The sequence below is a fragment of the Stegostoma tigrinum genome, chromosome 7 (assembly GCF_030684315.1).
Source record: "Stegostoma tigrinum isolate sSteTig4 chromosome 7, sSteTig4.hap1, whole genome shotgun sequence".
NCBI classification, from domain to species: Eukaryota; Metazoa; Chordata; class Chondrichthyes; order Orectolobiformes; family Stegostomatidae; genus Stegostoma; species Stegostoma tigrinum.
Window position 1 is genome coordinate 58,145,134 of NC_081360.1, and position 13,358 is coordinate 58,158,491.

The 13,358-nt window shown below is 42.1% G+C and overlaps 1 protein-coding gene across 5 annotated transcripts in view; it reads left to right on the forward strand.

Moving 5' to 3' along the window:
- pkp4 (plakophilin 4) overlaps positions 1–13,358 on the forward strand; it is a 191,169-nt gene that overhangs the window by 22,210 nt on the left and 155,601 nt on the right. For 4 of the 5 annotated variants that reach the window (XM_048534752.2, XM_048534750.2, XM_048534754.2 and 1 more), the window contains one exon: positions 4,824–4,959. In XM_048534752.2, the coding sequence (XP_048390709.2) occupies positions 4,909–4,959 (51 nt within the window). In that variant the 5' untranslated portion in view covers positions 4,824–4,908. Of the gene's footprint in view, positions 1–1,785; positions 1,869–4,823; positions 4,960–13,358 lie in introns of those variants that run through there. The other variant, XM_048534753.2, reaches the window with a different exon arrangement.

Below are 13,358 nucleotides of genomic sequence, written 5' to 3' on the forward strand. Positions count from 1 at the left end.
ATATTCCTCCTAAACTTGTTTTTAATTAAACCCCCCCCCCCCAACCCCCGGCCAAAGCTGTTTTGGAGCTTGAACAATTTCAGTAAGATGGATCAATGCACACAAGTATCCCATTTAATCCATGGCTTTAACTTTGCAGTCCATTACATGGCATTTTAAGAAACTTCTTTTGTTTTTGCAGTCCACCTACATCTCCCCACCATTTGTTTTAACTTTAGCCGAGTTTAAAAATGACTTGCTTTCTGCAAATCTTTATTGGCTTTCCTTAATTCACATGTCTGATACCTCCCTTTCTTCTTGATTCACTTGTTTTCAGGTGTAGATTAATTAATGAGCTAATCTTTCTTTCATACTGCACTTCTTGCTACAGTTCACACTGCTGTTAGTACATGCTGTGTAATCCTCCTGTGCTCCGCCCCACCCCACATCAACTTTGGATGTCATCTCTTGGTGTTTTCAAAAAGAAAAGTCTAACATTTGTAATATTAAGGAAATAACTAGAGTACAAAATGTTAAAATACTAAAAATCAACACTTAACTTTATTAAGAATTTGCCTTTTGTTATACTGTAGCAAAGTGGAAGACTTGGAATCTGGGAGCTAGTCACTGAAGCAAAAAGCTAACAGTTTGAAGGATGTTGAGAGATACTGCTAGTATAAAAGTGGAATGTAATGTATTAGATAAGAGCATGGATATACAAGCTTGCTGAGATAGTTACCACAAAGGGTAAGACTTAGATTGTAACATTAGCAACAGCTGTATAAACTACTGTTTGTCGGAAAAAGCAGGATCACCAACCATGAAGCTGAACATAACTGAATGAGGGGCTAATTTAGTAAGAACCAGAATAAAGCAGAGTTATCCTGATTTTTAGATTGGTGTTAGTTGGAAAATCTAGGACATAGACCAGAATAAACAAGATGGGAGACAAGGCAGAGAAGAAAAACAAGCCTAGAACCAAAAACTGAGAGATCATTTGACTAATATGTTACAACTGTCTGGGTTTATTGTTCTAATTGTCTCAACTTTTTTTATGTATGACTTCTGTCATTTGTGGGCACTGCGGGGTGACTTTTGGAACTTGGCACTTTTATTCATATAAAAGTACACAATACAAATTTCTCTTCCATGATTTACCTGATCATTTAATATACTTCTGACTCTTTGCCAGTCTGTTTTAAAACAAAGTATAACATCAATAAGTCCCAAAGCCAACAAGTTGGCATTAAGTTTACTTTTCTGAAATACATTGGGTGTAATATTCACTTTAAAGCTGCACAGAAACTCCAAAGGTCATGCACAAGTCGGCTATATTAGATTGCTGTGCGTGCAGCAAAAAAACTCTGCACTTAAATCACTTGCACAAACGAAACTACAAGTGATATTCCAAGAGTAAACAAGGTGATATTTGATTTACTTACTGTCGCATGTATCTTGTTACAAAGTGAGAAGTGTTTCATAGTGTCACTACTCTGCCATCTTAAAACACACATTAAAAAATGTGAAATATTAGAATACATAGGCAGAAAAATGAAGAAATCAGGAAAAGATAATGATTTTGACCCTCATCATATCATATATGATATTCTGTGCTTTGTCTAATTAGTAATCTCATATTCATTTCCCAGTTATTGAGCTAGGTTAAAGGCTTTTCCATTCTTTGTCCACCTGAATTCAGCAATCTAACTTTCTTTGATTTCCTTTACATGTGAAGGATGCACCATTGTGGAGTCACCACGTACTGGCCTCTTGTTCCCTTCCTCGTTTTAACTGAGGACTGCTGACATGTTGTCACATCTCAGTTGCTGTGTTCGTCTCAGTTCTTCTAAACTACTGCATTTCACTGAACTCTCGGGTCTAACCATAAGGTTTGTCAGCAACCTACTGTTATTATTTGGCACTTGAACCTCTCCCCTATTAGAGACAGTACACGAAGTGTCCATTACCACTTCAAACGTTTGTATTCTTTCTGCCACCATCACCCCCATTCTCCCTGAAAATAACCTCCCCTAGAAATCTTTCCTCCATAGCCTTCATCCTTGAATAATCTGTTTCGTCTTCCAAGACCTACAAATGGAAGCAACTCGGTGGATCTATTGTCAACTGTTCCTGTCTCCTTGAACTAACTTCTTTCTGTCTTGTCCAGTTGCTTCCAGTTTACATATACATCTCATCTGATAGCTTCAAGTCTCCAATTTGCTGACCATAACTGCCTCCTTTTTCTTCACACGTGTTCAGTTCTTTATACATGGCTATGATCCCAGCTGATTACTACTGAATAAGCCAGATCCCGCAGTGCAGTCTGATCTTCTGTCAAGTCTCCTTCAGACTGTTTAAAACTCTGGGTTTGCTAAATTAATACTTAGTTATCCTGAACAAAGGACAAGCTGATGGTCTTCAACTTTTATCCCAGCTGCCATAAACCACGACCGTTTAAAATCTAACTTCTGTTAACACTGTAGAGCTTCCCCGGTTTCTGGAACTTTGGGTCACTGTCACAGAAGGACCACCTGTTTTTTTTAATAAAACTGTTCAAAAGTAACCAAGTTCATGTGCCTCTATTTTGTAATCCAAACTCAAAGATATACTTTATTACAATAGCCATTCCCCACCAAGAAAGTCTGAGCACCTGTGTCAACTGAGAACCAGCCAGTGGCTGAGTTCTTGCATTGAACAACTACTCACCAAAAATGAAATGTGGTGCTGTGGGTAGCAGCATGGATCCTTGCACTGCCTGCCTTTTGAATGCACCTCTGCTCTCCATCTCCTTTTTTATTTCTCCTTTGATACATTTGAGTGTATTGGTAGAATTTTCTATTCTTTCCACAAGCCTCAAACTTTGAAGACTGCTCTTGACTTTATATGGTCCATTTTCTTCAACTCTTCTCTTTTCCCTTCAGCTACTATAGTCACTATTTCATGGGAATAGCCATTAACCACAGTAAGATTTCTCCCTTTTCTTACCCCTGCAGCCCCTCTGTTTAGTAGATCATCCTCATCAATTTCTGTTGCCAGCTGGGCGATGCCACCATTGAACATATTCTCTTCCTTTTTCTTCCTTAACTGCATCCGAACTTGTTTTCTTTTTGCAACCTAATGTTCAGTTGCACTTTAATCTGTTAACCCTAAATTTGAATTCTTGTTTGAAGAGCTCTTGCTCAGTTGCTCTGGGCCTATATGTTCTTTTTTGAATTTTTGTACTCTATCGTTCTGGTTACCACACTAACAAAAAGATGTGGAAGCTTTGGAGAGGGTACAGAAATGGCTTACGAGGATATTGCCTAGCTTGTTGGAGCTCAGCACACACCCTCGCCCCCACCCACCATCCCAGTAGAAATGGCAATTATTAGTGAACATAGGTTTCGGGTTAAAGGAGATGAGAGGCAAGTTTCCTTAGTGTGCTAAGTACCTGGAATGTACTGACAGGGGAGACAGATACAGTAGCATTGTTTAAGAGACATTGTGACAGAATCTGAATAGGCAGGAAATTGAAGCAGTCTGACTAGATAAGTGGCAAAAGGGTTACAGTTTAGAAAGGCTTCAAGTGTCAGTGTAGTAATGGTAGGCTGCAGGGCCTGTTCACATGCTGTGCTGATCTTTTATTCTGAGATAATGGGAACTGCAGATGCTGGAGAATCCACGACAACAAAGTGTGAAGCTGGATGGAAACAGCAGGCCAAGCAGCATCTCAGGAGCACAAAAGCTGACGTCTCAGGCCTAGACCCTTCTTCAGAGAGGGGGCTGGGGAGAGGGTTCTGAAATAGGGAGAGAGGGGGAGGCGGACCGAAGATGGATGGTGGAGGAGATAGGTCAGTCCAGGGAGGACAGTCAGGTCAAGGTGGGATGAGGTTAGTCAGTAGGAAATGGAGGTGTGGCTAGAGGTGGGAGGAGGGGATAGGTGAGAGGAAGAACAGGTTAGGGAGGAGGGGATGAGCTGGGCTGGTTTTGGGATGCAGTGGGGGAGGGAAGATTTTGAAGCTTGTGAAGTCCACATTGATACCATTGGGCTGCAGGGTTCCCAAGCAGAATGAGTTGCTGTTCCTGCAACCTTCGGGTGGCATCATTGTGGCACTGCAGAAGGCCCATGATGGACATGTTGTCTAAGGAATGGGAGGGGGAGTTGTTTATTGCAAACCAAGCGGAGGTGTTCTGCAAAGCGGTCCCCAAGCCTCTGCTTGGTTTCCCCAATGTAAAGGAAGCCACACCAGGTGCAGTGGATACAATATCTCTGGGTCTAGGCCCGAAACGTCAGCTTTTGTGCTCCTGAGATGCTGCTTGGCCTGCTGTGTTCATCCAGCTTCACACTTTTTGTTATCTCTGTTCTTTTATTCTCCCTGGTTCTGCTGCATTCTGTGCTACAAAATGAATCTGCAGCTAATTGTAGTGATAGTCAAATACTTATAGCTTGTTGGAAATTTTTTTGGATTTGGTGAGAGACGTTCCTCCATTGCCTCCTTTTCTAAAATGGAGAAAAAAGCTTAGTCTGAAAGTGTTGAACCCAGTGCCCAGAAACCTGCAAGGTGCTAAGTAGATAATCAGGTGCTATACCTCTTGCTTCACGCTGTGTGAATATTAAATGATTCTTGCGTTGTTAACTCACCTAATCTTTCAACATCTTTTTAGTTCTTTGGCTCCTGAAAATTGGATACTTCTAGTTGCTGTTGACACATGCAGAAAAGTGATAAATTGGGTTCCAGGATAAGTACTACAGAACAGGCATAACGAGGATGAAGTTGAATGCCTTCCTCTCTCTTGTTATTGATTTTAATTTCCCGTACCAAAATGCTAATTCAGACCGCTTTCAATTTTTTTCATACATTTAGATGACATGTCAGCTCCTGATGACAAATCCCTGTTGAAGGAATAGGGGCTACTGCCCATGTGGGAGAACGTCCCACTGATCCTGCCATGGAGTCTGAGACCACAGCAACAACCATTTTGGCTTCAGTTAAAGAACAGGTACAGAAATTATGATTCTACCTGATTATTGATGTTCTCTAGGCTGAATGTAAGAAAATTCAGTTGTTCTTGTGATTTTTCTGGATAATTCCATTTTATAGGTAACTGACTTAATTGAACTTTTTTACATTTTGTAGTTTAGAAATGATTTAAAAACTGCAGTGTCAGCCAAATGAATGTGTTACTGTGCTGCGCCTCATTATGTCCAGTTTGTACTAAGAACAAGGACTGAACTGCAAGATCTAATTTGTTTGAGCTGGGTTTTTTGGTTCTTATTCCTAACTGTCTCCTCTTAGCATTTCTGAAGTTTACTGGAGAAATACAGTGAAGCAAATTGTATTTTTAGAATGGATGTTCTGAATATTTGTGTTCAGGAGCATAGATGTTATAAGCGGAATTGCAATGTAAGCTGTTTATTTCATCTTTTTAAATGATCATAATTAATGTTAGTGCCAGAAAGTACAAATCTCAGTAGGGCCCCGAAGAAACAGTTGTGAAATTGGCAGAATCGCTTTTAAACTATTTGGTAAGATTCATTATTGTAAAGCATTAATCTATTTTGTGCAATGAAATGTCTCAGACTTGTCAAATACCTAACCTGACAAGTGGAGAAGTGCAGCATGTTTGTCAGCATTAGAAGTAGAATTTGCACCCGTACCTTTTAAACTGTTAGCTACTTTAGATGTTGACTTGATGGCATTTTCTAAGTTGTATTTGTGTGTTTCCTTTTTACGATACTAATTACATTTTGAGTGTAAGAAATATTTCTGCACCTTTTTTGTTTTCCTTCCTTGCCCATCTTGTTTGAAATTTGTTTTATACTGTAACATTTTTCTTTGGCTACCAGCAGTTTTGGTACTTTCGGAAACCATTTTGAGACTGTCTACTGAGCAACAGCTGGCTTAGTTTTTTGGTACAGGTAAATTTCCCACTACTGGTAATGAATGGAAAGCTACCAACAGCTGGAAAATTTATCCTCCTGCCTTCCTCTCTCAGAAGAATGTGTGAAACAGTTGTAGCAGCCAGGAAATTGCTTCAATGACTTGCCACTAACAACAGTGTAGATTAATTAGTTAACAAAGTGTGGAGCTGGATGAACACAGCAGGCCAAGCAGCATCTCAGGAGCACAAAAGCTGACGTTTCGGGCCTAGACCCTTCATCTAGGCCCGAAACGTCAGCTTTTGTGCTCCTGAGATGCTGCTTGGCCTGCTGTGTTCATCCAGCTCCACACTTTTGTTACCTTGGATTCTCCAGCATCTGCAGTTCCCATTATCCCTAGATTAGTTAGTTCAGTACCATTTCAAGTTCTAGAGGAATAGCTAAGTTTGTTTTTAAGTATTCTTGCGTAGGTATTTGCACAATTGTTTGTCCTTGGCTGTTTTGAAGCCCACCAACCACGTTCTTCGAGCTAAATATCAGGTTTAATGTTTGGACATGATACAGAAGACTTGTATTTTACTTTGTAATGAAAAAAAATCCCAAGACACTTCAGAGTAATAATCAACCTAAAAGTAGATTCCAAACAAAAATGAAGATGGGTAGTGACCAAATGACTGGATAAAAGTGATTTTACAGGAGGAAAAATGTCTGAGTAATCTATTATGGGGGTTCAACAGATGAAGGTGGGGTGAAGGGAATGGAGGATGTATGCCAGAAATGGATGATTTTTGTACTTGGGAGTGGTAGAATTATAGGCTCTCAAGAAATTTGGTGAATTGATAGGCAAGGCTGTGGAACAATTTAGCATAAATATGAAAATTGAAAATATCAGGAATCTAAGAGGTCATTGCATCACAAATAAGAGGTGGTGGACATGCCGAACTTAAAATTGTCCCCTGGAACGAGGGGATAAGCAATTTGGACTTTACAAATTAAGAGGATAGGATGTCAACATGAAGAATGATCAATGGTTCCTTATTTATCATAACAAAATATCCTAAGATGCTTCACAAGAACTTCTTAAAATTGGCATGATCTGTCTGATATTGGGTCAGATGATCAAACACTTAGTTCTCAGGAAGAGTCACCAGACTCAGTGGCAACTCTGCTTACCTCCCACAGGTGCTGACAGATCTATTGAGTTTACCAGCAATTTGTTCTTTGTTTCAGATTTCTAGCATCGGCAGATTTTTTTATTTTGTATATTTGTAGCTTAGTCCACGAAGCTGTCTACAGGGAATATCTGAGGAAAGAGGGGAAAGGCCTGGAGAATAGATATTCCAACTTGGCTAAACAAAGGCTCAACTGAGATGTAGGAGCAGAAGTAAGCAATTCAGCCTAACAAGTCTGCTCCGTCAGTTAATGAGATCATGGCAGGTCTGATCCTAAATTCCACTTCCTTACCTTTTCTCCATAACCCATGATCTTATTACTACTGATAAATGTTCAATCCCAGCCTCAAATATAAGTAATGAACAAGCCTCAACATCCTTCTACAGTAAAGGATTCCACAGATTCCCTAGCATCTATTCTTTGGTTGGCATGATGACTCTGGTTAGCTCTGCCACTTCAGAGTGCCAGGAATCTGGGACGGGTGCTCTTCGGAAGGTTGGTGTGGACTCGGTGGGCTGAATGGCCTATTTCCGCACTTGGGAATCTAAGAAGAAAGGGAGGCAATGGCCTAGTGATATTCTTCTTGAACTGTTAATTCGGAGACGCAGGTAATGTTCTGTCGACCCAGGTTCAAATCATGGAATTTGAATTTGATACAAAACTGGAATTAAGAGTCTAATGATGACAATGAATGTATTGTAGATTAGTAGAAAACCCCATAAAGTTTAATGTCTTTTTAGGCAAGGAAACAACCATCTGTGTGGTCTGGCCTATGTTGCTGTAAACCCACAGCAATGTGGTTGACCCTTGACTGCCCTCTTCTATGAATAAATGTTTCAGAAATTCCTCCTCCTATCTCTCTCCTAATGGGATGAGACCTTACTTCATAAGTCCCAACAATCTTTCCATCTATCCTGTCATGTCTGCTAATATTCATCTGTGGTTCAATAGATCACCTTTCAGTTATTTTTATTTCTAAGTATTAGAATCCCTACGATGTGGAAACAGGTCCTTCGGCCAACAAGTCCACACTGCCCCTTGGACCATCCCACCCACACCCATCACTCTATAACCCACACGCACCCCTGAACACTACAGGCAATTTAGCATGGCCGATCCACCTAGCCCATACATCCTTGGACTGTGGGAGGAAACCCACGCATACATGAGGAGAATGTGCAAACTCCACACGGACAGTCACCTGAGGGTGGAATCGAACCTGGATCTGTGAGACTGCACTGCTAGCCACTGAGCCACCATGCTGCTCATATTGTCCCAACCTCATCAACCTCTCCGAATAAGAAAATGCCTCCATATCCAGAATTAAGCAAATGAACTTTGTCTCCACAACCTCCAATGCCAGTGTATCTTGAATAAGAAAGTTAAAATTGTTCAGTATTCCAGTTGTGCCGTCTATAGTGACTCGAATAGTATTGGCAAAACCTTTCTCCTTTTATACTTGATTCCCTTTGAATAAAAGCCAACGGTCAATTTGCCTTCCCTAAGGTTTTGGAGTAGATTTAAAGCTCGGGTTGTGGGTGTTTAGGTTGGTCTGCTCGCCGAGCTGGTTTCTTGTATAGCAGATGTTTTGTTACCATGCTGGGTAACATCCTCAGTGCAGCCTCTAATGGTCTTCCCTTTTACCTGCTGGACTTGGATGCTAGCTTTTTGTGATTTTAAGCACCGGGAATTTCTCTGCAGCTTTCTGTGGTCATCCTCCATCGAAACAATGTTTGTTTAGATTTTCTGTTCTTTCTACCACGTGCACACTATATTCTATCTGCTAGAATTCCCCCCCACCCCACCCACCCCCCCCCCCCCCCCCCACTCCTTAACCAGCCTCATCCCTCCAGTAGAGTCGTCACCCTCACCACTTGCTTTGCTGCAAACTTGGTGATAGTACATTCACTTCCGTCATTTTACTTATACATTTTTGTGGTCCCAGTACTGATCTGTCACTCCTAGTTTCTTGAGGTAACCAGAGTTTTGAAGAGAGCACTAAATCTGTTGTGGTTTACTTGGACATTTAGTCTGGATTTGATGAGGTCCCTTGTGGCATAGGCAAGAAAAGGGCCCAGTGCTGGGGCCCTTAACTGTTTACGGTGTATGTAATTTGATTTGACCCTAAATGTATGGGGTATGATTTAAGAAGCTCCCAGGGGCACCAAATTTGGTAGAATACTAGATAATTCAAAGGATATTTGTAAACTGCAGGAGGATATCAATGGATTAGTCAGCTAGGCAAAGCAGTGGATGGATGTTACACATGCCTGCGGTACAGGATCATGGATGTTTTTGGTTACAGTGCATCCTAAAATGGAAGAGTGAACAGACAAGAAGTCATTGACCTCTGTGCCAACATGGTCATAGGAAGAGTGACAAGGTCTTACAATGACATCTCGGAGTTAGGTAGTAAACTTAAAAACGTAGGGCCTCTAGGGTAGTAATCTCAAGATTACACCCTGTGCCATGCACTACTGAGGCTAGGAACAGTGTACAATTGAACACGTGGCTATGTATGAATTGGCTAATACAAAAAAAATTACTGCATTCAGATCATGAGAACAGGATACAGCATTGATCGTACATGAAGTGACTGAGAACAGCAAGATGCGTTTTCAAGTTGCCAAAGTGTCTGGCTTGAACATAAGGTCACTGACCTGAAATAATGGGAACTGCAGATGCTGGAGAATCCATGATAACAAAGTGTGGAGCTAGATGAATGCAGCAGGCCAAGCAGCATCTTAGGAGCACAAAGGCTGACGTTTCGGGCCTAGACGCTTCATTGACCTGGCCCCTTCAGTGTAATCAGAAGTTTCATACCTTTACAGAAGTTTCACCCTCTTACAGAATTATAGATGTCTCGCATCTTTACAGTCGTTTCCCTCCAATCCTATTCAGGCAGGAAGTTTAAGACCGTTTTCACCTACCCCTGTGTAGGAAGATAGGAAGCATAAATATTAATGGGATGTTATCCTGTTAACATCTCAGTACAAGAGGGACCTAAACTGGAGGGGCACCAATATCCTGGCAAGGAGGGTTTAAATTTAATGTTGAAATTGGCACTGCAGGCCAAGGAGTATAGAGACTGGGAACAGCTTGGACTATGTCAAACGTAGCCAAGTGGATGAAAGATGGAGGCTGAGGGGTGATCTGACAGAGTCTGCAAAATTGAGAGGCATAGGGTGGATAGTTGAGCTTTTTCCCCAGGGTGGAAAGGTCACCTGCAAGATGGCACAGATTCAAGGTGAGGAGGAGAAAGTTTTAGGGGAGAAATGCAGGGCAAGTCTTTCACACAGAGGGTCGTGGGTGCCTGGAATGCCCCACTAGAGGTAGAAGCAGACACATCAACATTTAAGGCATATCGTGATAGACACATGAACGTGAGGCAAACCGAGGGATAGCTACCACATATGGGTACTAAGTACTGGGTCTACAGGATTATGAATCTGTGCAGGCTTGGAGGGGTGAAGGCCTTGTTCCTGTGCTGCATTGTATTATAAATGGAATTTATCCTGGAAAAAAAGCAGGAACACATTTTTGGTGGGCTAACAAGGCAAAATATTGCAATATGCATTGTAGTCTGGAATGTCTCAATCATTCAGCACAGAAGAGACCCTTCAGTCTACCTGGTTTAGCAAGTACAAGCTGCAGAGGATCGTTGTACTCAACCTGGCACAGAGTATTGAGCTTCATAAGTGATTCTCTACAAACAGTGGACAGTCCTTGCTTTTTATGCTCCGCATGAAATAACTAATACAAAAAAATTACTAATTCAGAACATAGAGAACAGGATACAGCATTGATCGTTCTGCTAAAAAAAAAATACACTACCTACGTTTAGAGATAATGGGAACTGCAGATGCTGGAGAATCCAAGGTAATAAAGTGTGAAGCTGGATGAACACAGCAGGCCAAGCAGCATCTCAGGAGCACAAAAGCTGACATTTCGGGCCTGGACCCTTCATCAGAGAGGGGGATGGGATGAGGGTTCTGGAATAAATAGGGAGAGAGGGGGAGGCGGACCGAAGATGGAGAGAAAAGAAGATAGGTAGGGAGGGGATAGGTCAGCCCAGGGAAGACGGACAGGTCAAGGAGGTGGGATGAGGTTAGTAGGTAGGAAATGGAGGTGTGGCTTGAGGGGGGAGGAAGGGATGGGTGAGAGGAAGAACAGGTTAGGGAGGCAGAGACAGGCTGGGCTGGTTTTGGGATGCAGTGGGGGAAGGAGAGATTTTGAAGCTGGTGAAGTCCACATTGATACCATTGGGCTGCAGGGTTCCCAAGCAGAATGAGTTGCTGTTCCTGCAACCTTTGGGTGGCATCGTTGTGGCACTGCAGGAGGCCCATGATGGACATGTCATCTAAAGAATGGGAGGGGTAGTTGAAATGGTTCACGACTGGGAGGCGCAGTTGTTTATTGCGAACCGAGCGGAGGTGTTCTGCAAAGCGGTCCCCAAGCCTCCACTTGCTTTCCCCAATGTAGAGGAAGCCACACCAGGTACAATGGATAGACTACCTATGTTTAGTTCACTTTCCCACACTGACCCCATAGCCTTGAATGTTATGACACTTCAAGTGTTCATCCAAATACCTTTTTTAAAAGGTCGAGGCTACCTACCTCAACTACCCTTCCAGTCAGTGCATTACAAACCCCCACCATCCTCTGAGTGCAAACCCATTTTCTCAAATCCCCTCAACCTCCTGCCTTTTCAAAGTTATGTCCCCTTTATTTTTTGATCCTTTAACTAAAGGGCACAAACAACTTCTACTGAATTACTGAAGATCAGAAGGATCTTGGTGTGCGTATCCACAGATCTTTCAAGTAGCAGGCCAGATTCGTAAGGTGACTAAGAAAGCTCAGCCAAAGCATAGAATACAAAAGCCATGAGGTTATACCAGGAGTTTTTTTTAAAAAATGTATAGCTGCTACTCCACAACTGAAGTAGTGTGCAAGTTTGGTCACCAGGTGATGGGAATGATGTGATTGGACTGGAGGTTGCAGAGGAGATTTTATTGGAGAGCCCAGAGCCTCCAGCTCAGTGGAGGAAGGATCAGATAGCCGTAGTTATTGTGAAGACAGAGCGGACTTCGAGAGCACAAGTCTGAGGGGTAGGATGGCTGAGAGAGCGCTTTGTCACTGAGAGGGATTAGCAACTAGAGCATAGATTTATGTTAAAACAAAGGCTGGGGTGAATTTTTTTCACATGGAAGCTGATGGGAGTATTGAGCTCAGTGTGTGAAGAAGTCATTGAGTCAGAAATTCATGTCACGTTCAGCACTGTTTTTTAGGTGTTCATTTGCATAGCCATAGCCTCCAGGGTTGTAGTCCAAAGGATGGAATATGGAATTAGTATAGTCAGTCTTTAAGTGGTGCCGACAGAATAGGCCATTGGCTTCCTTCTGTAAATTGTTACTCGAGCTATTTGCAACTTGAGACAGAACAGTTTTCATGATCTCTAGATTGGAAGATAAATATGTCAGCTGAGTGTATTGGAATGGTCTAGTCTAGATGTGGTAAAGTCATGTGAAGTTTTTAGTAGCAGACGAGCTGAACCTGCTGAAGTTGTGACGTTAGGTAATCTTAGTGATGGAATGAATGAGTGGCAGTTTGTCAAAATCACAGGACACCAAGGTTGCAAGCAGACTAGCTTTATAGAGGCACAATGTCAGATGTACAGCATGGAAATGGACCCTTCAGCCTGATAGGGGACAGCACGGTGGCTCTGTGGTTAGCACTGCTGCCTCATAGTGCCAGGGACCTGGGTTCGATTGCACCCTCTGGTGACTGGAGTTTGCATGTTCTCCCCCGTGTCTGCCTGGGGTTCCTCCCACAGTCCGGGCTAGGTGGTTCCCTGTTGAGGCAGAAAATACTGTTTTTCATCTTAAAAGGACATCCTACATTACCTGGGGCCAAATACATTCTAAAATATGTCCTTCAATAGCATTTAAAGTAGTTAACTGTGTAACAAACCTGGCCAGTTGTGATCTCCATCTTAAAGATTTTTTAACTTGATTTCCAATGTAGAATTTTAAAGCAGTAATCAATAAGATTATTGAAATGGACGCACAGGAGATGTGCAGGCTAGGTGGCTTGGCCATGCTTAATAGCCCATAGTGTTCAGGGACATGGAGCTTACTTGGGCTATGGGGTTGGGTCAGTATGGACTTGTTTGGCTGAAGGGCCTGTTTCCACACTGTAGGAATTCTATGATCTAACTCCTTTGTGATGACCAGTTTCCTAAATCAAACTAGTCTCATTTGGCCCATATCCCTCTAAAGCCTTCCTGATCACATACACCCATCCAGATTCCTTTTTAAATGTTGTTGTAATTGTACCAGCCTCAACC